Source organism: Coffea arabica, chromosome 6c (assembly GCF_036785885.1).
Source record: "Coffea arabica cultivar ET-39 chromosome 6c, Coffea Arabica ET-39 HiFi, whole genome shotgun sequence".
Taxonomy (NCBI): domain Eukaryota; kingdom Viridiplantae; phylum Streptophyta; class Magnoliopsida; order Gentianales; family Rubiaceae; genus Coffea; species Coffea arabica.
The window spans coordinates 63,501,734-63,526,446 of record NC_092320.1 but is presented as its reverse complement, the minus strand read 5'-3'; the positions used below and the strand labels follow the sequence as shown (position 1 = coordinate 63,526,446).

The following is a 24,713-nucleotide window of genomic DNA, read 5'->3' as shown; positions in this document are numbered from 1 at the left end:
AAACCAAAGGAAAAGTGGTTTATCATTACCTCTTCAAACTTGGATGCATTTAGTCCTCTTAATGGCATAATCGCTGACGTTCATCTAAATTAAAAATGATGCACCTCATCTTATGGAGTTCCAATTTGCTGGTGAAACTTCACTGCTTACATTGAATTTATTCTAACAAGAATAATGCTGAAAACAAGGATTTTCTTGAGGAGGTAGGTCTTGGTTTAAACTTAACCTGTTAAGTATGTTTAATTCTTTTGTTGTGTCATTTCTGCAGGTTGGCTTATGCCATGTCTCAGAGCTTTCTGATGAGCACATAGACAACATTGAAACAAAACACAAAGCTGGGGAGGTGGTCAGAGCTAAAGTTTTGAAGGTAATTGCAATAGTATTGCTTAGAATTTGGAGTTACAGGTACTTTAACCATTTCTCTTAAAACAAGATAATGGAGATGCAGAAACACATTTTAGAATTTGGAGGAAAGGTTTGAAGGTAAATGCAATAATATTGCTTAGAGTTTGGAGTTACAGAACTTTAACCATTTCTCTTAAAACAAGATCAATGGACATGCAGAAACACATTTTTAGTTTTGAGGGTGTGTCTTCTTTTAGAATGGTAAAGAGGACATCTTTTATGATGGTAAAGAGGACAGTTAAAAAAATACAAATCTGAAATCTGCTTTTCAATGGTCAGCCATTATCATAGTTTCTATAATTTAACTTTTATAAACGTCAAACTATCAAAATGATGGGTTAGCAGATATTGAAATCTGGCTAGCTAGCCAAAATGGTGTACTTATTCCAAGCATTATATTTTCCATTCATTGCCTATCGGGAGATGCATATTAGTCCTTGTATGCAACATGTGGGTGGCTTGGGTAGAAGATCATGTTCATCAAGGAATGCGCACGCAATATAAGCTGCGACGTTGATGCTATGTTTTCCAACTTTTTCAGGTCGATAAGGAAAGACACCGCATTGCTCTTGGAATGAAAAATTCATATTTCACTGGTGATACAAATGATCAAAAACTTTCAGAACATGGGACTAATTCTGCTATTGAGGAAAATCATGTTTTTGAAGGCACTGGGGCAATAAGTTTTCCAGGGATTGATGATTTTGATATCAAGTCCGACAATGAAAAGCTTTCGGTTCTTGGTAAACTGGAATCGAGGGCTTCAATACAACCTCTTGATGTTCCATTGGATGAAATTGAAAACTCAGATGTGGATAATGTAGTTAATCAAGATCATGAGAATCCCAATGCTGCAGATATTATGGATGAAAAAAGCAAGAAACGTGAAAAGAAGAAAGCAAAGGTGGAGAGGTAATGGTGTCACCCAGCAGTCTATATTTTCAAAATGCATTCCTGTTTTGAGTTGTTTGATGAGTAACACCAGCTGGTAGTTGTTAGTTTTGCTTTCATAGTGCCCTGTTGTTAGAGTTTTCTTTTGGTAAATCTGTCTATTCAGGGAACAAGAAATTCAAGCTGCTGAGGAGAGACTTCTAGAAAAAGGTATTCCAAGAAATGCTGATGAATTTGAGAAGCTTATTAGGACCTCCCCAAATAGCAGCTTTGTATGGATAAAGTACATGGCATTCATGCTCTCTTTGGCAGATGTTGAAAAGGCACGTTCCATTGCTGAGAGGTGAGAAGGATTAACCCAATCATCTTGCTTTACTTCTATGCTTTTCTTCGAACCTCTGTGTATTTAGATGGTCAATGTACTTCCAAATGTAGTTAGATGGTTAGACTTACATTTGATTTTAAAATTGTATGCTATGGATCCTCTGACAACTAAATGAAATTCAGTGTACATGAAATATGGATAGAGAAAAACTTGGAAAAATACTATTTTTGATGTTGAGCTCCTGAAATAAATTATTTACATGGATTTTCTTATGTGTTTTTTTTTGGCTTTTTTCTGTACTTGGTAATCAAAACCTGTCATCTTAATAAGTACGTTAAGGATGCTTTTATTGGCTCAAAATCCTAGAAAAATGGTCGATATGATTATGGCATTCGGCTCAAAATCCTTCGACTTAACAGCAGATATGGGATGTGTACCCATGGGAAGAGACTTGAAATGAAATTCTTTCAGAATTTTGGATGCGGTATTAGATTTTATGATGTTACTGGGAACTTGACTTGTTATTAATTTGAATCTACTCAAGAGCTGTTGTTGCTATACATGGGACTTGTAGTAATTAAAGTTTTCCTGTAACTCTCTGTGAAATTAGGTTTCCAATATTTCTCCAATCTGCACCAAATTTGTAAATATTCTGTAAGAACTAGAAACACATGGAGACGATATGCGTTGTCAATCTTGCAGCAATTTAGAATGAGAAGTATAGCTTGCCTAAAAAGTGACAAGAGAAATGGCAAAATATGAAAACTACAGCTCTCTGAAAACTTCAGTCTTGTTTGTGTGCTGTATTTGCATAGAAATTTTGATACAATTTGTCCATAAACTCAATGAAACTTTTTCCCTGATTTGCATGTTTTACGATTGGCATTTATTAACTGGTTCGTGACATATCGTCACTAATTTAGAACTGTGTAAATTTGCTTAGGTTTACTCTGTAGTTGCGAAAACGTATATGATTTATCCTTGTCCAAACAAAAGTCTGGAGGTGTGGCTGAATAAATAACAAAATTTGATGCCAGCACTACAGTTTACCTTTTTTGGTTCCACTCAGGCAGAAAGTTGAAACTTGTTAGTTTTCTTTTTGACATAATTGAATCATTAAATAAAATGAAGGGCTTAACAATTAAAGGGTGAAGGTTTCTAATTTTCATTTGCTCAATATCACATCTGGAGACATGGCAGAATAAACTGGCTCTAAAAGAAAAATTACAGCGTAGGTTTATCGTCTCTGTTATGACAGGACATTTACATGTTTAATCCTTTTTTTTTTTTGCACTCTATATTAAGATGTAATAAATCACTTTATTACCATTAAAATCAATATCCACCTAGTGCTATGAACTATTTGTCACATATATGAAATATATAAAGTTCTCTGTGGTCGGTTGACAGACTTCTTTTGGAAGTTTTTAGAAGGGGAGGGATGGGAATGAAGAGGGAGGGTTGGAGAGGGAAGTGGACATGGTCAAAATAGAATTCTCTAAGATGAGGAACAAAGCCCCTAACCTGCATGCGCCTTTCAATTTTGACAGATGTGTGTTACGGATATTTTCAGCCTATCACACGCACATATCCAAGAGTCGAGTATCTGACTTGGGTACTTGGATATTCTAGAAAAGAGCATGTAAGAGAGAGATACAGTTTGATACAACTAAACCTCTGCGTGCTAAATTCAGATGCTGCTAAACTCGTTGAAACTACACAGCTTGTGGAACTAAATGATGGGGTAATTTGGTTCAGGGGAGACCGAGTTTAGGTTGTGATGCTATGAAGATATGATATGTGATACAGGAAATGTTTTTGGGAAGTTTGCATGAACTTCCCATTGACGATATGTAGTTGTTCTAACCGCTGGGGTTGGCCACAGGACACTTAGAGTTCTCTCCACTGCCAGGTTCAGAATTTGAATCTTGGGCCTGGCAGTTGGAAGTGGGATGTGGGGAGGGGGAGAGGTTAAAAAAAAAAGGCTGTTTAAAAGACTATGTAGTTGTTCTGGTAAATTTAGCTTTGAAGCAGGTGCAAAAGGAATCAGAATCAAATATATTGTGTGGACTACGAGTCTGTACTCAATGACACAAACTCTAAGGTTTTGAGGGATTTGCTGGTAATATTTGTTGCATTTTCTTTTGCATCCCTTAATCAGAATGGGCTCTTACAGATAATTGATTGCACCTGTTCAAGGCCTGTTGTTCCTTTCTTTTTACTATGACCACTAGTTTCTGGTTCTCCAGTTTGGATACTCTTTTAGCTCATGCTGTGGCTTCTTTATTCTCTCAATTATTCCATCCAGAAGTTTAGATGCCTAATTTTTCTGTAAATTTAAGTTAGACCATCAATTTCTTGTTCTTCAATTTGCCGGGTTCTTTTGGTCAGGCTTTAGTTTATTCTCTCATATGTGATATTATGAAGTTTATGATCCAGAAGCCCGTGATAATAACTTTGTAATCTATTTCTTCTTTTTTTTTCTCCAGGGCTTTGAGAACTATAAACATCCGAGAGGAGTCTGAGAAGCTGAACATCTGGGTTGCATACTTCAACTTAGAAAATGAATATGGAAATCCTCCTGAGGTACTCCAAGTAAAATTGCCACATATTTTGGTGATAAGCCATGCCAAAGTATTCTGATTTAAAGTTCTTTTCCCAGGAAGCTGTTAAGAAACTATTTTATAGAGCATTACAGTACTGCGATCCCAAAAAGCTGTACCTGGCCCTTCTGGGAATGTATGAAAGGACCGAGCAACATAAGTTGGCTGATGACCTTCTTGGCAAAATGATCAAGAAATTCAAGAGTTCATGCAAAGTATTGAGATAAAGGACTTTAACTGATTAGCTTCCAGATTTCCTATTTGTGTAATATTCCAAGTTATGTTACGAAAGTTTCAACTCTTGTTCAGGTTTGGCTAAGACGGGTTCAAAGACTCTTGCAGCAAAACCATGATGGAATACAATCAAATATAAATCGGGCTCTTTTATGTCTACCTCGCCATAAGCATATCAAATTTATTTCACAGACTGCGATTCTTGAGTTCAAATGTGGGGTACCTGACAGGGGGCGATCATTGTTTGAGGGAATGCTGCGCGAGTATCCTAAAAGGACGGACTTGTGGAGCATTTATCTTGACCAGGTAACGACCTGCATCCCCCCCCCCCTCTTTTATGTCTCTCTCTTTCCCCCAATCCGTAGAGAAAGATAGATAGATAGATAGAGAGGGAGAAAGCAGCACATCCTTCTCTTTTTTTTTTTTTTTTTGGTTGAAATATTTTTTTCACTCCAGGTACCTTAAAACATTTTGTCTATCTGAACAGGAGATTCGACTAGGTGATGTAGATGTGATCCGTTCGTTGTTTGAGAGGGCAATAAGTTTGAGCCTTCCCCCTAAGAAAATGAAGGTATGTATTACAATATAGTTGTATATGGATAAGATGATCTGATTCTTGTCTCTATTGATTTCCTCCTTCAAGCTCTTCATTCTATTTTAACTCTGGTTGCCTTACTATCCTCTTGGTAGTTCTTATTCACGAAGTATCTGGAGTATGAAAAATCTCTTGGTGACGAAGAAAGAGCAAGTACTGTGAGAGAAAAAGCAAGAGAGTATGTTGAGAGCAACGTCAAATGAAAATTCATTTCATACTCAGTTTGGTGGTATTGGATATCGATATGGTGGGAAGCATACCTGAAGATTGTGCTGGCTGTTTGTAAAGAGATCAATTTAAACCTTTGTATTTGGAGATAGCATCCTACTGAATCTGTAGGAATATTATCTTTCTAGGGCTTGGGGATGGGTCAATTGGCAAATATTTGGCTTGCAAATAGCTGGTTATATACTCCAAGGGCATGGATCTGGTCATCCATGAAGAATTGTGAGAGGATGCGGCAAAAGGATTATGTTGCTTACAGAAAATCTTTGCCGTACACTTTCAAATGGGGACAGATGAGACTTTTTCTAAATGCCATATGGCATAGAATATGAACGATGAAGGTTGGATACTTTGAGATATTTCAGCGTACCATCATCCTGGCGAAGGTGATCCACTGTAATAGTTGAACCTTAGTCTATGCTGTAAGAGTAAATTATGTATACCAAAAGCGGCTGAAAAAAATTTTTGAGTGGTGAGAATTATTTAGCAATTCTTTTCTGCGAGTCAGTCTAATTCATATTATGATTTAGCAAAAACCCCAGTTTTAAGGGTACACTGCTAGGAATTTTACAGATGATGAGGGTAGAGCGTCTATTCTTATTCTTAACCTCTTTCACGTTGCTTAGACTGTATTCCTTGGAGCTTGAGGTCATAAAATAGCAGAAGTTGCTAGCATATTGAAAAGACTAGAGGTGCATTTTTATTAACAGTGAGAACTTGAAAAAAGTTGTATTGATCATGTCTTTCTCCTCCTTAAGTGAAGCTAAAAACACCTGTGGATGATACATATTTGCATCTGGTGCAAATTGTTGCAACTTTGCTTCGATTAATTGGAGTTCAAAAGGAGAAGATTCTTTATAACACGTAAAAGCAGAGCATAAGCAGTGAGCTGAGGAAAATGTCCGCTGATTCCAAGGGTTATGAGCTGAGCGTGCAGTTTCTTCTTCATGTAACGTGGAACTGACAGCGGAACAAAGATATCCTTCTCAGGCTGAATGATGGTGCTGCGCATGCGTACATTTTGCAGAAAACGTCTATTGTCGCCCAGAAACACAGTTTTTGCAACATCAAGTGCAATTTCTGGTTTCATCCTTGCTAGGCTGCCTTCAAACTTAGCTATAGCTTCACTATTGTTCACGCCAATGGCACGAGGGGCCAGCTCATGAGCCCAGGCTGAAAAATTGCGTTGCAAATTTGTTAGAATGGCGTTTAGGTCTTGTTCACTGAAACCACCTTCGTAGTGCTGTGCATCGAGATACCTGGAATCATGATAGGATCAGAATGTCAATGAAGGAAGGTTGTGATCAAGAATGGTCTATTTAGATCATTCATCCTATGCTGCAAGTTGCACTTGAGTCGTTCTTGATAGTTAAAAATACGAACCCAAAGAAAGAAAAGAAAAAATGGGTAGACAACAAACATGATTTGTGCGTGTACCTGGGTGATCCATTGAGCAGAATGAGGTGTTGAAAGAGTTGAGGCCTCTTTGTGGCCGCTATGCAACCAATCATAGCAGACATGGAGTGCCCAATAAAGACAGTTTCCTTGACATGGAGCTGATCAAGAATGCAAATCAAATCTTCAGCATAGGCACTGAAGTTGTGGGAGTACCTCTTGGGGTCATAGAGTTTGGGACTGACGTTTGGTGAGAACACCAAATCATAGACAACCACTTTAAAATAGCATGCTAGGACTGGTATGATGAACTGCCAAACTGTCTGATCTACACCAAAACCGTGCGAGAGAACTAAAGTGTTTGTGGCATTTCCATAAACCCTAGTGTTTAGAGCTTCCAGAATGCCACTTCCACACTTGCTAAGTTCATCCATGTTTTCCTTGCCAACCAGCCTGTGTTTGCTTTTCGGATTTCAGAAGAATGAAAGGGCATGTAGAGATTGACAAGTTATTTATTTATGCACTGATGGAGCTGCTCCACTTGATTTGTAGACTTTTATAAGAAGGTTTTGCGCTTTTGTGTGAGTATTTTATCAGTACGCAACTTCTATAAACATATATATATATATATATGTATATGTATATATGTATATATGAATATGATCCTATCTCCTTGTAAGTTTCCCCCCACCTTCCTGGCCATATCATTTGCAATGTTTTTAGGCGTGATTAGACAAAATTTTAGAAGCATGTTGAGTACGTAATGTATCTCAATAACATGCATGCTTCTTCAATACCATTACCGGACATCAAGTTTCATAAACGTAGTGAAATTTGTTTCTAGAGATTAAGTTGGAAAGTTGAAGCTATTTATTTATCTCCATTTTGCACCCCCTTTCCAGTATATGTATGCGGCTTTTACGAGAACTCTTTCAGACTACAGCTATGCTAGGGAGGTTGGTTACAAGAAGTTTACATAGATAACATTCTTTCTTTCAATCTGGGTATATAAGTATCATGTTCAATTGTCTGTTAAATTCTATCCTATGCATGGTTCGCCGTGGCGGGTCGTGGTCGCATCGTGGTCTCGGTTGTTCCACATCTGTAGCGGCATATCGATTGAATATCGGGTAATACGTATATTATAGCACATGAAAGTTTTTAAAAAATCTGAAAAAATTACTAAAATTAGAAAATACCAAAAAGGCACAATTTGAAAAAATATTCGAGTCGACTTAGAGTTCACTCGGATATATCGGTCGATATCATGCATCACGGATTCGAATCGGTCAATATCGATCGAGTCAAAGTGCGTCGTCGCGAATATTATTTGGGGATCGGTATCGTACCAATCCCCTCCGTTCCGGTTACGATTTTGCCGATACGTATCGGTATCGGCCGATATTGCTAACCATGATCCTATGCATTGAGTCTGAAGATATTATTCTTTCATGCATTTCATTTGGAACTAATAGTCCATGTTCAAAGTTCACAAAATCGAGTAGAAAGAATAACCACTTAAATGAGGAGTCAACTAAAGTAAGGAAAGGGGAAAATAAAATTGTAGTTTGTGCTTCAAAAAATTATGATGATTAATCCTCATCAACTACCAACAGCCGGCTGAAGGATAAAAATGAGTTAGATGGTGACCAGAAGAAATTTTATACTTCAGATATGATAAAAAAAGAGAGTAGTTGACAACATTAGTTTTGTCTATGTTTTTTTTTGTTTGGCGATTGACATCTGACAACATAGTTTCACTGTTTGCAGTTTGATTTGTTCCCCCTTGTGTGTAACAAGCACATGTTGAATCAAGTTTGCAGAAACTAATTGAACTCAAGACCTTCTTTCACTGTTTTATATATTACGACAAAACCTAGGACGTCTTGTCCTGATGATAATCTTTCCAAAGGGATCTCCAACGACCCAACCGGCCTTCCTTTTTCTATGTTTGTGTCAGATTCCTTTTGTGAAACTTCATTTTGTCCCACTGAAAGTAGCATAGGAGAGAGAGGATTTGGACATTAATACTTCTTATTTCCTTGCAAAGTTTGCCGGCAATTATTAATCCTTTTTTAACTAGCCAGTTTCCAGCTATTACTATTGTTTAAGATCAAGTTGGCAAATTAAGATGGTGAGTGTGTATATCTGTAAAACTTTGATAAATTAAATTGTCTTCTGAATTTAAACGTTGGGACCAAAAGTACCCATGGCCCAAAACAAAGGTGGACTGTTGCCCTACGCTATGTATGATATTGAAAGACAATTTTATTAGTATATGAAGAAGGCGGAATCTGGGTGAGTTGGAATCAAAGAGACACTGGTGGACATCACAAAGAGACTAGTTCTCATACACGTATTCAATCATGGGCGTCTGTGCAAATTTGGGTCTACATTCAATAACATTGAGATTACTGCAAACAAAGGCCACAACCCACGAGTTGGAAAGCAACATTCACTACCTTTAACCACGATTTTATCTATTTACAATTAATCAACCATGCACAAATGTGCAAGTTCTTTACAAACAAGCGATGCTACATTGATCTGGAAAAGAAACAAGGAAGCACAAGAGCCATTTTAAATAAAAAATAAAAATTCCTATGCATGTACCCTGCAAATTCAGTCCGTGAGGACGTTTCCCTAGATACTTCTTATTTTACTGTCGTCTTACCTATTCATCAAGCAAAACATCCGACTCGAGGCCTGGGAAGTAGTATTTGATCATTGACAGTCCGCATTTCCTAAAAATAGGCATTTGACACCACCAACAAACCATTGCAACAATGTCGACAGAATTTGCATCGAGTATAAAAGCCTCAAGTGGCCATTCAACGCTGCAACCAGCACTCATCCCTCCATCAGCAACCTTTGCAAGATTACTTGTCCAGCACAACCTTAGGGGTCAGTTTAGGGCATAATGAACTCTTTCAAGTAGTCGGACGACCTGATTAACGGTGATCCTTGGAGGTGATTGTTTTGTACTCAGCATTACTTTATTCGGTGAGGAGAGAGGTAATGCTAATACGGCTTCCTGTTGCATGCTAGTCAGTTCCAAGAACTGAGCCAGCATATCACCGTCGAGAATCTTCCGTGTCCCAACCTATTAACCATATATTATTAAAATTTACTACGATATTTAACACCGAGAAAAATGAAAAATAAACAACAACATAGTTCGCAACAATTGGATCACACCTACAGACCAAACACACACTCGCAAATCCTTGCAGTGAGTGTTATAAACAACCATAATTGTCCTCGAGAGCTTGTGACAAACAGATTGTCAATTTCAACATATTCACAAAAACCAAAGCAGAGTCAACTGTTTCGACATACAACGATAAAACTGGTTAAGACAAAAATCATCAGTTTTCACATTTTGATTCCTAAAAGTTAAATATCTCCTTCCGCTGCATGCAGAACCAGCTACATCCCCATTATTTTGCAAAAATGGAAATCATAAGAGTACTCACAAGAATATGGTAGAACTATCATACCAGATGTTAAATAAATAAATAATTTGAGAGACAGAGAGAGCGCGCGTTAACTAAGTGCTTCTCTTACCGAACTTTCACGGCCACGGAAGTCATTATGATCATTGCCTAGGATTGGCGCAGTCAACGGGTGAATCACAAGCCTAGCTTGTACAGCTTCTAAGAGCTCATATTCTCTCCTGAACCACCAGGCTAGCTTGTTCAGTAATAAAAACAGAGACTTTGTTCAACCAGAAAAAGTAAATATTAACATTTATAGAATCTCATCTTGAATTTACAACACATTGAGGATTAACATTTCTCAGCAAAGAATGCTCATTGAGTTACGCTGAAATCTTGTGTATTACCTTCATTCTCCAGCATGAACTGCTAGGGAGCACTACCATCACAAGTAGTTCGCTACAGAAGCTAGAGATAGTTACAACAAAACCACCTACATATATAGCATAAAAATGGATCTTCCACTTCCTAGGTTGCTGCAAGTGAATAAATAAGATTTGGCTTCTTACATGGTGCCAGATAGGATAGGTTTTATACCAGAAAGGGTCTGGATATGTGAGAAGGGAATAAACAGAGAGGGCACTCACTTGATATAATAAAAAGAAATACTATAATTTGTTTTCAGGACAAAAATGTCAGAGAAAGATATAGTAAATCCACTATCAACTGCCAAGTTCAGTGAGAAGAATCCTGTCAAGCTTCTGCTATTGCAATTTCAAACTTATTCCATTTTCAAAACACAATCATCTGAAAAACATTTAACAAGTATACTCATTTTCAGATCTGACATGGTTATTAAAAAACCCCTAATATAATCATTCTAATGCCCCATCAGATAACCTGCTTGTAGCCCTTTAAAGCATTATCTCATGTCAAAGTTCAGCAAAGGAAATTTTTTTAAGATCAGCATAATGCAGACGTCAAACAATCATGGAGCAAAATACATGACTGAAAACCTGGAATATCACTCAACAATAGCTATTCAATAAGCTACCTGAAAGCTATGCAGCAGACATGCATGCTATCACAAGCAAAGAAAATCGGAAGAAATTGCAGTGACCAAATGCTTGACAGTTTCAGTGGGAATCAACCAAGAAATTAAAGTACTTTATTCTTTATACTTTGAATTTCAAGCATGTCAGGCAAAAATTTTCAAGTTCATAGTTCCCCAATTAACAAAATTTTAGGGAACCAAATACAATGCAGCACTTAAGCAGTATCTACTGATAATTAACCAACACGACAAATAAAAAGAGTTGAATAAAATGTTGTAAAAAATCCCAAGTTTCACTACAAGGAATTTGTATTAGAAAAACGGTTAGTAAAATCGACAGATTTGATGATAGAAATTCCTTTTGTCAATAGGTGAATAGGTTGGGTGTTGGTGATGCTTAAAAGAGGATGGACAGAACTGGCACCAACACTAAGGCAAGGATCCAAGCACAAACTGCTGCAGAACCTTGAGGAATCAATGCTACACTATATAAGGAAAAGAGACGAGGGCAAGAAGAAACTGAGTGCTCAAGTATCTCTTCTCAATTTAATGTATTCAACAGCAAATGAAAGCTAAGTTCACAAACAAAAGACAGCAAACTTGTATTCTGATGTGGTAATGACAGTTCATCCCAATTCACATCCAAAAGAATACATGAAGCACAAATGAGGAAAAGGAATGGATTTAATACCTTGTGACAGGAATGAAGATCACAACACCCCCTAATAATGTACTGGCCATAATACTATTATGTGAGAGGTCAGAGATAGTATTAGCTACAGCATATCCCCTTAACACATCATCCGCTGGAAGTTTGTATGAGAATGATCCCTACAAGATAAAGTAAAAGTGATAAGACAATATGTTTAAAAGGTAACAATGCCAATACCTTGTACAAAAGTTTACAACATATAGAGGTGAATAAAGCAAAGCCCAAATTGCAAAAACATTGTCTTATGGTGTAAGCCAACCAACCCCCAATTGTCTGGATGCCTAGATGCAGGAAGAGGATTACACAAACGACCTACAACAAGAAGCATCAACCCAAAACACCAATAAACAGCCATCAAAATGATTCAAACTGCCTGTTATCAACACATCCATCATCATCAGCCTTTTAGAAAGATGGCAGTATAGTTTCCCTGCCACCAACATGGATACAAAAGTTGTGGACTATTAAAGGTATTCCAACATTTGTTCCCAAAGTGACATGGTTATTGAGACAAGCATATTAAGGAAGCATTGAATAATCTTCATCCTTCCCTCTCCCCATACAGTTTGCAACACACACTGTTCAACTCTCGAAATGTTTGTATGCTTCAAAGACTACATCCCAACAAGTTCTTAAGGGTTATTCAAACCAAGGAAAATGCATAGGAAGATACAAAACATGTATAGACACAACTAAATGAGGGTGGGGGAGTGGGGCCACTGCCCCCCAACTTCCAGAGAATCAAGTTTTCCCCCATATGATTTTGAAAATTTTCATTTATATCATTTATAAATTAAATGTTTATCACCCCACAAAAAAACTCATATTACACAAATAAGTTTAGAAGCATACAGAAAATGCCCCCTCAAAATAAATGTTCCCGGGTCTGTCAATGAGTGCACACATACAGAGGTAGATATCAGATCAACTAGCAAGAAAACAATATGGAAAAAACCTATATCAACTTTCTTGTTAGCAAGTATTTATGCCCTACCACAATTGACAACCTTAAAGATGAGAGGTTACGTTCAGTACCAAACTCAGCTTCACTCGTGTTTACAACATAAGATAACCCAACAAGTCAAGCATTGTTCTTGTCAAGAAACTCTTTATTTTTTTTTTCTTTTGAAGCTTCTAGATTCTACTTCTTGGTTCAAGGTCCTCGAACTAACAGGAATCAAAATAGTAAATTCATTCCACCAGAATCCAAATGGGGCCAAAGGGCTGTGGTAACGAACAATACACTTGGACGATACACTGTCCCATCATAAGTTTATTACAGAGAGTCCACTCCACCGTATCATTAATACAAAACATACAGTTTTCCTAGCAGTGGTCACAGAAAATTTTAGATGATATTTTCTGCTTTAGTTTACCATGCACAGCTGACATCTTCAACCATCGGAAAGACATTAAATATAACATGCAACATAAAACTGCCCAAACTGAACTTCATGGTTGCCTACTCACCATAACAGCCTAGATGCAAGTGCATTGATATGGTAACAAATTATAATAAACACTTGTAGATCATGTTACTTTTGTAAGAATAACAGATTATCCACATCAACTCTCATCAACCCCTGGCAAGCCTCAGCACCTTTCTTTGGCTGCTATATCTGCTGCTCTTAACAAATTTAGCTTGTGAAGACAACTAATAACAAATTTCTAATTGGTATTAGCACTCCTATACCTTCTGCCAGTTCTCCCTTCTACCTGCAACAATTTACAGTCCAAGAACTTCCCCAGTGTATCAATTTGTTTCTGCTAAACATACAGTAATCACTATAAAAGCAATTTCTAAATGTAACATTCTTCAGGACATGTCACTCTCTTTCCGAAATTTATTAAGCAAGACTTTTTTTTGGCATCCGCAAATTACTTGACTCGACATGAACTTACCTTCCTGATGCTCATGGCTATTTCACCCATATAATATGAGCAATTCAATGTTAAGTTGCATTCTGGACTTGCATTATCTGGAACATGAAGCAAGTACCACAGATTATTAAAACAATAAACCAGTGCAGAAGCAAAGAGGAAGAGGAACAATTACAGAAACAAAACATCTCATCTCAGGAAGTAACCACTAACTCCAGGAAAAACACATATATTTGCAAGAAAAAATATCATGAATACACAGAGTCAATTTTATGAATATTTGATGATTCAAAAACAAATAGAGGAGAAAAGGCTAGAGAATACTACAGAATCTTAGACAATAAACAATATCCATATCCTAATAAAATCTACCACTAAGTAACCCAAATAATTACATTGACCTACACCGCAGAAGCTCTCCAAGAGAAACCTTTACCCTCTAAATGGTCTGAAGAAGACAAGACTGCAATGCTCCCCTTCCGATCTGATACAAAAGCAGTATCAACATCCATAAGAATACAATCAGCAACTAGCCTCTGAACTGGATCACAATAGACTTGTTCGAGTTTCCTTGCATCCTGCACCAAAAACAAATAGGTGGTGATCACCAGAAATAATTGGTTTACCATACCATGTCATAAAACAAAATTCATAATTCAATAGTAGTAAAATGGACAATATCTCTTGAGCATCAAAGCAAAGATAAGCATGTGTCAAAGATATGACCATATATTAGAAAACAATGTAGAAGATTAAAAGAATCTCCAGCTTAGCCCTGCAGGAGCAACTCAATAAAAGTTCTCCTTTTGCAGACCAAATAGGCAAACATTGTCTACAAATTAGTGGAGGATTATTTTTCTTGGTTCTGCGAGTTTTCATCCATTTCCAGATAAAATTCCTGTCCTCAAAAATGCTAAATCAAGTATGTTAACCAAAATGTCATCTTCTAAACTTCTGGTCAAAGAACTTTTGCAAACTTAACATCCGTCACAATTCAGCTTACACTTGACATGGGAGACTTGTTTTTTGTATTCAGAAGGATATGCTAGCTCTTGATTTGGTTCATCCTGATGAGTTTTTTCAGTCTTTTCTTTCTTCGCACTTTGACATGAGACCTCATGACCAAGTGATGCAATAGCAACATAGCAAGTGTTAAGGTCAAGTAAGCAACCTTTATGTAAGTACAAGATTTTGGTGCATTCTTCTTTAAAAAATTCTTCAATATGACACAAAAAACTCACTTCAAATGTTATATAAAGATTATATCGATGGAATATCAATAACAGCAATTCATCATTGATTTGTATCTAGGAAACTCTACATCATTGATTACCATCTTGGAAATGGTATAGGATGGCCATCTTTACTTATTTCCAATTCCTAAATATAAGCAGTTTCCTGTCATTTGTTTTCATTTCAACATCTTCATTTGCCTATCTTTCAGAAGTAAACTGCAAAGCGCCTTGGAATTCGCGTAACAGGCTAGTAAGGTACCACAAAACACTCCGAAACTCTTGTTCAATGGAATTAATGGCTTAGCAAACATAAGCAAAACTTCGAAAAGAAGAGTACAACTACCAAGCTAGAAAAGCAGAACCAAATAGCAATCACTTACTTCATGATAGGAATAGAAGAGAATGCCATCACGGCAATCACCAACAGCAATTCTGGTAAAGTGTGCAGTTAACGTCATTATCACAAAGCGTGTTCTTCCTACAGCCAATCTCCGCACCCTTTGGAGGTTATCATTTGGAAAACTACAGACATAGAACTGCAGAAAAGGCCAGAAATCTCACCTTATGATCTGTAGAACAGTTACTTTTGACTTGTAACAAAGTAGATAGATAAAAGGGTTATTTGACTTACAGAATTACCAGCAGAAGCCAAGAAATATCGATCAAGATACGGGCATACAGCAAGTACCATTCCAGGCCAAATGGTAGAATAAGTTAATCGTAAGTGCCATGCTTCAGATTCTTCCAGTTTGATACCATCAGAACTATCATCATCTGGGCTGCTACAAATACTACCACTAGAGAGCTGTTCAGCAGAGCACCCACCAATTTCATGAAATGGTGAACTTCGCTGAGAATATGAAAAGGTCCTTGAACTGAATGTAGCGGAACCAGTATCTGAATTTTGTGTGTGTTCAAGGCATAGGACTATCAGACGGCCACTTGTGCTGTTAAACATAGCTTCAGTTAACACCAGACATCATAAAAAATAAAAATAAATAAATAACAAATAAATAAAAACAAGGGGTAGCATTAATGCAGAATCATGTATCCATAATCTTAGGGGAAAAAACGTATTGGTGAGATATAGAATAAGACCAAGCTGATTATAATGCAAGCACCACAGCATCAACACATCAAAGCCAAAAGGATTACAACGGTCAAGCCAGTTCATCGACAATAGACACTTAAATATTGTAGGAGATAAGTAAACCAATTAAAAGACATAAACAACCAAAAGAAAATTGCAAATATGTATCAGTACAGTGGTGATAACAAGCGTTTCAATTTCTAATAAAAATTCATAACAACAATAAACACTACACTGAATCACTGGAGAAGAAACCTAGAAGAAAATGTGAGCACAGATGATAGCTAACCTTTCAGCTTCACCACTAGGCATTATAGCAGGGCCAGCAGATAGGCTAGTTCCAACCACCAAAACATGTTCATGTCCAACCTTTACCAATTCCATGCATTTACCTGTCTCCCCAGGTTCAAACTTAAAGGATGACAATAATGACCCACTGAGAGGATCTACACAGCATACATCAGATGAATAGGAATCATTTTGCAATTCAGTCCTCAAGACAAGTAATAATCTGCTTTCACTGTGGTATAAAACCTTCCTTGGTGTGCCTCCAAGATGAAACTTCTGCACATTAAGCCTCTTACTTGACACCATCTCCACCTAAAACATTTTAATCATATATCACCTCAGCAGAATAAAAAAGAAATGGCTACAAGTCTACTAACAATACCAAGCATCAATATCTTCTCTATTTCAACCGAAGTGTAATAGGTTCGGCGTAAAAATCAATAGAAAAACTACATGAGCAAGACATTTGTCCCCTTTCCCACTGAAAATGACAAAACAAAAAGGAAAGAATGAGATAAGAGATACCATTACTTTGCGAAATGGGAATTACAGAATTGTTGACATGAACATATTTCTCTATAGGGAACCCCAGAGCTGAAAAGAAAGGCTTCAAATTTCTCTCAATCAACTGTAAGCTCAGAAACTAGATATATCTTAGGTCGGGCATATGTGACTTGTATTACATAATTTAACACTGATCCAACCACAAGAAAGATACCCTTCCGCTAATCCACTACAAATACTCAGTGCCAGAGTCACTGAATCGGTAGTTGCCAATCCCTGGACTATTTAATGTACTTTATCTGCTAGGTTACGTTACAGGCGGGCATTTTACCAGAGGTTTCAAATCTATGATTCCTGTTGAAGCATATACTCGGGGGTGGGTTATCGAGATCTTTCCACAAGGCACAAACGAATAGAAACTGGGAAAATAGATTCACAAACATACTACAGAAACATTTAACATAGACCAGCAAAATAGAAAACCTCAAAGGACATAATACAGGACCAGAAGTATTCCTTTTGCAAATTATAGTATAGATTGTTGTAGTATAAAACCCCCAGAAAGAAAAAGTTACTAAGAGGATCATTAAGTATTTCTGATTAATAACGTAAATTCATAATATTCCTCACCAAATGAAGACTATTCTCTGCAACAAATAAAATTCCCCTAGGACATTCTCCTGAGCAAACTGGAGTGACATGTGTAGAAGGTTGAAAAGAGATGGATGTATATGACAAGCTGTGCCTTGCAGTCTGCAGTAACCATGGCCTATCGCTCAAAGCAATTATGTCAGCATCAAGGTAATCGCTTAATGGAACCAGAAAAGCAGGAGTAATGCCGATGCGGCGAACGGCAATAAGCTGAAGGTGAACGGGAAAGCTGTCTCTTGTCTTCTCCAAGAAACTGGAAAAGGACCTCAAGGACCCTCTGTTGCTTGGAGGAGTAAACATTGCAGAACCCAATGAATTTACCAAGCAGGAACCCATAACTGTGTAATCAGAGGGGGAGATAGCCGAATCAGGAGGCCATTCAAATCTAAGAAGCATACCATTCCTCAACCCTGAAAGAATGTAAAGCCGATCAACTAGTACAAGCCGTACATCTTGAGGAACGCAGCCACTGATAATCGTTCCCATGGTGTTTGTTAAAGAGATGGTCCCTATAGCAAGAATTTGCAGACCCGTATCAGGGGAAAATGACAAAACCTCAACTGAAGGTTTGTGTGTGCCGATGATAATGGCATTATTGATGTCCACTCCAGACGGCAACCCAACAGCAGGGCTAGTATTTCTGAAGTTCATTTGGGATGGTAATGATCTGTGCTCTAGATGTCTTGAAGGTATTGAGATGCAGGACAACTCATTCTGCAGCCTCACTTGTTGCATTTGGATTATTTCATAACAATAAGTTGATAAGGACCTGATACCAAGAATAAACAAGACACAGGGACTAGAGGTTGCCACAGCTATCACATTATGCCCAACTGCTCCTAAGCTTATGCTCATATTATCAGGACCCCACGACGAACAACTTGGAGAAGACATGGGAACACCTTCAGATTGGGCTACATTAATAGGCACGCAGAGTCTGACCGCATTTTGGTGGATTTGCACCAGCAAACCATCAGCCACCAGACCACATGCCAGTGTGCAGACATCTGGTTGGAAACCAACTGAATCTGTCACATCAGAAAAGCTTACACCAACAGAAAGCACCCTGGTCTCCTCAACAAATGATAGCACTAGGAAAGAATGACACGTATCAGTAACTTTCATTTTAAGTGCCCAAGTGCCAGTTATACCATGATAAATAGGGGCAGTTTTCAACAATTTGTCCACACTGATACCACTTCTGATAATCCGCAATGAACCCTCTGGTGCCATCCCACAACAGGCAAACATTTGGTCATGTTTCTCACCATGATAATCAACAACTGACATGTCCAAAATTGGTGCAATATTTTGAATTGGGCTTCTGTAATATAGCCCTCCATCTTCCAGCTTTAAAACCATTCCATCACCCATCTCAACAATTGCAGCCAAAAACCCACCCTCAACCCACAATAATGCCTTTGAAGGTAAACTTTTGTAAAGACTATCAGATAGATTTACTTTCAGGCCATGAGAATCAGAAGAAATTTCAATCATAAAAAGATCTCCAGAGTCTGCACTGAAAATCATCCTCGGATTGTCCACATTCCCTGGCTCCCAGCTCCAGGAGCAAATATAGTTAGAACCTGGCTTTATGCTAGTGTCAGCATCAATATCCATTGAATCACTCTTACGCATGTCACTCAGCTCCAGCAATGCAGAGGCTGCAACACTGTACATTCCTTCTTCATCAATAATATCGGGAATTCTAATTGTAGCAGTATCTTCCGCAAAATTCTGCTCTTCCACTGAAGCCGGTATAAAATCCAAGCTAGTTCTAAAAATTACAGAAGGGTTGTGAGCATCCCTAAAATCCATTAATAGTGCATCGCCAGCCCTGAACAGAAAAGCTAATCCATAAGAATTAGGAACTTCAACTACGTGATGTGCTAGAGGTCCAGCTTCATCATAACGGAATATTACATGGACAGCCTGTTCCCTGAGATTCCACTCTAATAGAAGAAGTTCATTCCGATAATATGACATCCTCCTGCAGCAGCACAACCAAACCTTATCAGGATCTCAAATGCAAATGATTCAGATGATAGGAGTATTCCAGCAACCAAAAAAAGACCAAGGAACTGACAGGCGTAGGCACAGGCATTAAGTACTCAGAAATACAGTTCTCAATCTCTCTTGCAGATGTATTAATCATCCTACCTATTCAGAATAACTGCTAATAGAGGGCTGCGCTCCTTACTTTGTTGACGAAGATCTTTTGAGATAAAGCACATGCTCCATATAGTACCACAAACACTTGGAAAACCTTTGTCATTGCATTGATTTTCAGGGGGCAAAAAGATTTTCTAACAAAAGAAAAGAGTCATGACAGAATTACACATCAGAAGCATCGATCACCATATCCAACCACATTCGACCAAATACAACTTTAGAATAGATTCCTGAATATAATTTTCTAACCTTATCGATGACATCACTGCCAGAAGAAAATGACACTGAAAAAAGAGCCAATTTGTCCTCATATGCACTTGCAGCAATGAAACAACCACTGCACAGAAAAATAGTAAAAAACAAATCACAAATTAAACTCCCAGAAAATCAGTCTCAAGTCGAAATCAACACAAGAACTCACTTGGAATCAACAGCCAACATCCTTCCAATTTGATCCCTTCCATTTCCTGGGGACGAAAGTTGCACGTGCGTTAAGGGGAAAAACCTACAATAATAAGAAGTACAAAGGTAAGCCTTCTGTGGGAAGATAAAATGTGTTAAGTGAATGAAAGATAGTAAAATGTAGTACTAAAAAAAGTACGAGCATTTGAGCCTTCAGGAAGTACTAGAGCAAAAGCTACAGAAAGAATTCTTAAGCACAAAGACAACCTGTGCATTTCACTGCTAAAACTGAGAAAGGAAAGCTTCCCTGAATCAGAAATTACAACCAGAACGTCTTTCCCCCGAATCTGTAAAAGAACCAGAGGGAGACATAAAATTCCAAGATGAGGAATGCAAAAAAAAAATTTCAAAATGAAAATTTGATGAATTAATTACCTGAGGGTTTTGCGAATGGTGAAACCTCTCATTCCAAGGGAGGATAGCAAGATCTTTTATTGTGCCAAAAACAGGCTGCTCACAAACAGATTGCAATGCTCCATCGTCATCAATAATTACCAGCTCTACAGATGTTTCCTGAACCAAATGCCCATATTTGTGTTAAAACTCATGCATTGAAAAAGGAGTTTAGCTCAACCAACATGGTATACTCAGTTTTCAAATCAATGATATATGACTTCAGTTCAGTATTGAATTTCACTAATCTTCTTGCAAGCACGACGTTGGGGTCTAGAACCCCCACAAGGAATTAAAAAAACACACACACACACAAATTTCTTTTTTTTTTTTTTAGTGTAGAACCTAGTATATGGCCACTTATTGCTTTTTCATTATCTGCTCAACCACCGTTCCAACTGAAAGAGTCCTATCGTCCAACTAATGCTTCTCTTTGATTTTCCATGATAAAGCTGTTCCAACAGCCCTAGTACATGACAGGGCTTTTACATTAGCCTTTCTAATTGACTCGATTTGGCAATTCGCCCTAACACATATAGGTGCAAACCATCATATAGAACACGCTTGAACTTAAAATAAATAAACAATATAATAATAATAAATGAAATTTACTTGTCTGACAGACAGAGTAATGTGATTTCTTGATGACAATGCAAAACGTAAATGAATATCTAGCATTTGATTCAGTTTCTACGGCCTAAATGAAGCACCCTGGACGACTAGAGATGTGTACATAGAAAGCAGAGAATTTGCAACAAAGAAAAAAGCGGATGGAAGCAATCATCAAAAAAGTAAGAGCAATAATGATAGAGGGATAGGGAGCCGGGGGGGCGGTGGGGACCTTGCCGAGGACGACGTCGTTGGAGAAAGGGGAGCGGATGTGGCCGCGGACAAGCTGAAGAACAACGCTGCTACGGAGCACAGACTTGGCGAGATAATAGGAGTGGTGAGAGGCAGAGGAGCGTAATTTAGAGTTGGCTCCAGGCCAGGACGACGACGACGACGAGGAAGACGGCGATGACGATTCTTCCTCCGTAACCGCCATGTTTGCTCCTTCAATTCGAAACCTCCCTTTTGATTTTTTTTTTTTTTTTTTTGTTACGAAACTTAGATTCAGTTTCTTCTCATTATGCGACCAGCTCGGTCATCAGTGGAATGTTCAACATCGCCATTAAAATTGAAAAGAAAAGGTGGGAAATGAAAAGGGGGGAATAGGGTTTTAGGAGAAGATGAAAGGAGAGGAAATGAGGATCATCAACTGACAGACAAAAAAGAAAAGGGAAGAAGGAGGAGTTGCAGGGGGGATATCAAGTAGCCAATTTAATTAATTGTTCCCATACGGATTAACTTAAGGAAGCACAGGTGTCCCACCTGACTTCACTGATTGATCCAGCTGATGTACTTTTGAGTACTATTACTGCTACTACTACTGTAACAACAAGTGATGAATCCAGATGATGATGATGATGACTGATGAGGGATCAAGGTTATGGACTGAAAAGAGCTGGAAGGGCCTGTATTCTTGATTCATGTTCAACCTGACTCCTCCTTTTCGCTTTCTTGATTCAACCAACCCAAAAAAAAAATAATAATAATAATAATAATAAAGGACTCGGGGTTTGTTTGGTAACATAAAAAAGTGCTGAGTTTGAACTTTTTCAGATATTCAAATATTTTGAGTGTTTGATAAATGAAAATCTATCTGCTGAACTTGTTAAGCAGTGCTGAACTTGTGTGTATTTTTTTCAGCACAAAAATCCTAATTGAATGCTTAATTCCGATAAGAATCAATAGAATTACTTCAACTATCTTACCTTGTCTATCAAATCTACCCTTGTTTATTAATTATATTCAAAATTCTTTTCTAATTAAACATTCTGATATTTTCTATCTAACGGTTTTCGGTTTACCTTTTCTCCCTTTTTAATGACTTTCATTTCTTCTCCATACTTCTCATAAAATATATTTCATCTTTTATATTAATTTGATTTAAAAATAAATATTGTCATTTTCATACTTAACAATTTTAAACTAATTAAATCATAGGTTCTACTTCTTTTTTGAATGAAAAAATATAAGGGTAAAATTGTCAATTTAAACTTATTAAACATTCAGTTATAAATATTTATCAAACAGTATAAACAAGTTTAGTATAAAAATTCAGACATTCATATATATATCTTTTCAGTGCTTAAAATTCAGTAAATTAATTGTTTCAGTATTCAAATTTCAGAATTCATATTCGGTTTTGTCAAAAGGAACCAGACTGTTTTTAGGTATCATATTTTTTTAAAAAAAATAAGATTAATTAGAAATAATAAATAAATACAAGAAAGAGTACGTAAGATTGAATAGAAAACGTATATAAATGCAACTGAGAATAATAATTGTTCAATGAATATTAAATATATTAATAAGTAGCTAATGGACACCCATTACAAAAACTTAGAAAGTAAATACTTATAAAAATAACAATAGTAATTCCCTCTGTGTTTTTTTTAAATGGGATAATTTTAAAAACCTCCCCTAAGGGTTTTTTAATAATTTCACTATGCTTCTTGAGAATTTTGAAATTACACTTACCTCTGTTATCCAACTAAAATGACAATATTAACCTTACTATTTTAATAAAACTCCCTTGTTGTGTATACATATAAAAAGAATGGGATTTATAATTACTTTTTTTCCTTTTCTCTTCTAATTGCTTCTTTTTTCTATATTTTAAACTATAAGCACTAACTCTAGTACCCTATCATTACGAGATGTTGAAGTAGTGATCTTTTCCTTTTGACAACTTTGAATGTAATCCAATGTTTTTGTTTATCTTTTTTATTTCTTTGTATTAAAAGCAACAATAACTTAAAAAGAAAATGTACTGCTAAACTATGATAATTCCAACAAATCGAAATTTCACAAACCCTAAAAGAATCATAACATCATTTTCTTGTCTAATTTAGAATGAATATGTATCACAAGTAAAGCACCATGTACAATAGCACGTCATGGTGATAAAACTATTGTAATAATTGCTTATTAAATAATAAATACATAGTTACTAAAAACTTGATCTTCTTATCATATTTTTGCTATATATTTTACAATTGCATAGGAAAGTAATATAAACTAGAGGTGGCAATATGGATAAATGGTTCATAATTGGTTTTGACTTAATGGATGGTGGATAAAATTTATCCAATCCATTTAAATCCATTTAATAAATGGATCTAAATGGATGGATCTAAATGGATTAAATAAAAACCAATTATCCATTTATAATCCATTTAAATATTTTGATTACTTTATTTTTGTATTATCATTTCTTGTAATATGAAGATACTTTTTAATGTCCTTGTAAATTTTAGATGTATTTGGATGAGAAAGAGGACAAAATACGCCATTCTCTCATGGTCGTAAAAGGACTTTGGATAGCACAAGAACTACAATTAAGCTATCAAAAATTAACTGATGCAGAAACTTATCACGTGACTGAAGGTGCTTGCAATCCCCAGTTCACAAGGGAAGACGTAGTCACAAGCCATGTCAAATAACTTTACTACGATAGTTTCAAGCTTTTTAAGGTGGCAGAAAGAGATTGTAGCAGTTAATAATAACGAACACTACAAGGAATTTAAAGAACACTACAAAGAATTAGAGAAAAGAATAAAATTCAAACTGGCATATTTTATGATGCCCAGTCCAGCAGGCACATGTATGCACGGCAGAGAGAGAGAGAGAGAGAGAGAGAGAGAGAGAGAGAGAGGCCACCAAGGCCAAGGGGAGCTGTTGAGGCCTCACCAGGCATTTCCTTTCCGTTTCTTTTATTTGGTTTTTAAGTAAATGGATATATGTGGTTTTTGTGGATAATCCATATAAATCCATTTAATTTAATGGTTTTGCTTTGGTCATCCATTTAAAACCAATATTATAAATGGATAATCCAAATCCATTTAATTATGGATTATATGGATGGATAAATGGATCTCAATCCAAATTGCCACCTCTAATATAAACCTTGTAAACTGAGGGCATTTAGGGTGTGCGTTTATTGTAAACCTTAAATGTACAGAAACCAAGAGAAGAATGAGATGCAGCGGCCGACCGAACAACAACGTGAATCAAGGGTCGAAGTAGGAGATCAGGTAGCAATGCAATCTAGGAAAT

General features: G+C 36.9%; 3 protein-coding genes across 7 annotated transcripts in view; 1 reads left to right on the top strand and 2 right to left on the bottom strand.

The window, feature by feature from the left end:
- LOC113691792 (rRNA biogenesis protein RRP5) overlaps positions 1–5,962 on the top strand; it is a 29,506-nt gene extending 23,544 nt beyond the window's left edge. Inside the window, exons 33-40 of one of the 2 annotated variants that reach the window (XM_027210089.2) lie at positions 269–367; positions 947–1,317; positions 1,463–1,639; positions 4,111–4,207; positions 4,284–4,439; positions 4,534–4,764; positions 4,946–5,029; positions 5,149–5,962. In XM_027210089.2, the coding sequence (XP_027065890.2) occupies positions 269–367; positions 947–1,317; positions 1,463–1,639; positions 4,111–4,207; positions 4,284–4,439; positions 4,534–4,764; positions 4,946–5,029; positions 5,149–5,256 (1,323 nt within the window). In that variant the 3' untranslated portion in view covers positions 5,257–5,962. The remainder of the gene's footprint in view (positions 1–268; positions 368–946; positions 1,318–1,462; positions 1,640–4,110; positions 4,208–4,283; positions 4,440–4,533; positions 4,765–4,945; positions 5,030–5,148) is intronic. The other variant, XM_027210090.2, reaches the window with a different exon arrangement.
- On the bottom strand, positions 5,954–7,219 carry LOC113691793 (strigolactone esterase D14-like). Its single transcript, XM_027210092.2, has 2 exons — positions 6,716–7,219; positions 5,954–6,537 (listed from the first exon to the last, which is right to left on the bottom strand). Exons 1-2 carry the CDS (start codon positions 7,105–7,107, stop codon positions 6,105–6,107), a joined length of 825 nt encoding a protein of 274 aa, XP_027065893.1. The 5' UTR covers positions 7,108–7,219; the 3' UTR covers positions 5,954–6,104.
- A 1,913-nt stretch (positions 7,220–9,132) lies between these two features.
- Positions 9,133–22,092, bottom strand: LOC113691446 (uncharacterized). 4 transcript variants are annotated; one of them, XM_027209579.2, is made up of 15 exons: positions 21,394–22,092; positions 20,535–20,672; positions 20,367–20,446; positions 20,119–20,202; positions 19,947–20,034; positions 19,686–19,831; positions 17,505–19,515; positions 16,372–16,682; positions 15,624–15,939; positions 15,373–15,528; positions 14,194–14,335; positions 13,779–13,855; positions 11,856–11,995; positions 10,241–10,349; positions 9,133–9,776 (listed from the first exon to the last, which is right to left on the bottom strand). In XM_027209579.2, the coding sequence occupies exons 1-15, from the start codon at positions 21,595–21,597 to the stop codon at positions 9,579–9,581; spliced, it is 4,200 nt and encodes a 1,399-aa protein (XP_027065380.1). In that variant the 5' UTR covers positions 21,598–22,092; the 3' UTR covers positions 9,133–9,578. The 4 variants fall into 4 exon arrangements, 2 of the variants coding, with proteins under 2 accessions (XP_027065380.1, XP_071910156.1); XR_011816318.1 differs by lacking the exon at positions 13,779–13,855; XR_011816317.1 differs by lacking the exons at positions 9,133–9,776; positions 10,241–10,349 and having other exon boundaries at positions 11,857–11,995; positions 14,163–14,335.
- Positions 22,093–24,713: the final 2,621 nt, after the last annotated feature.

Bases quoted from the DNA above. Each gene is read 5' to 3' on its own strand.
- LOC113691793 (XM_027210092.2), bottom strand. From the start codon at position 7,107: ATGGATGAACTTAGCAAGTGTGGAAGTGGCATTCTGGAAGCTCTAAAC. The intron at 6,538-6,715 runs GTACACGCACAA...TCATGATTCCAG, and splicing joins CTGCTCAATGGATCACCCAG to GTATCTCGATGCACAGCACT.
- LOC113691446 (XM_027209579.2), bottom strand. From the start codon at position 21,597: ATGGCGGTTACGGAGGAAGAATCGTCATCGCCGTCTTCCTCGTCGTCG. The intron at 20,673-21,393 runs GTCCCCACCGCC...CATTTGGTTCAG, and splicing joins ACGACGTCGTCCTCGGCAAG to GAAACATCTGTAGAGCTGGT. The intron at 13,856-14,193 runs GTAAAGGTTTCT...TTCATGTTCCAG, and splicing joins TTCTTCAGACCATTTAGAGG to ATAATGCAAGTCCAGAATGC.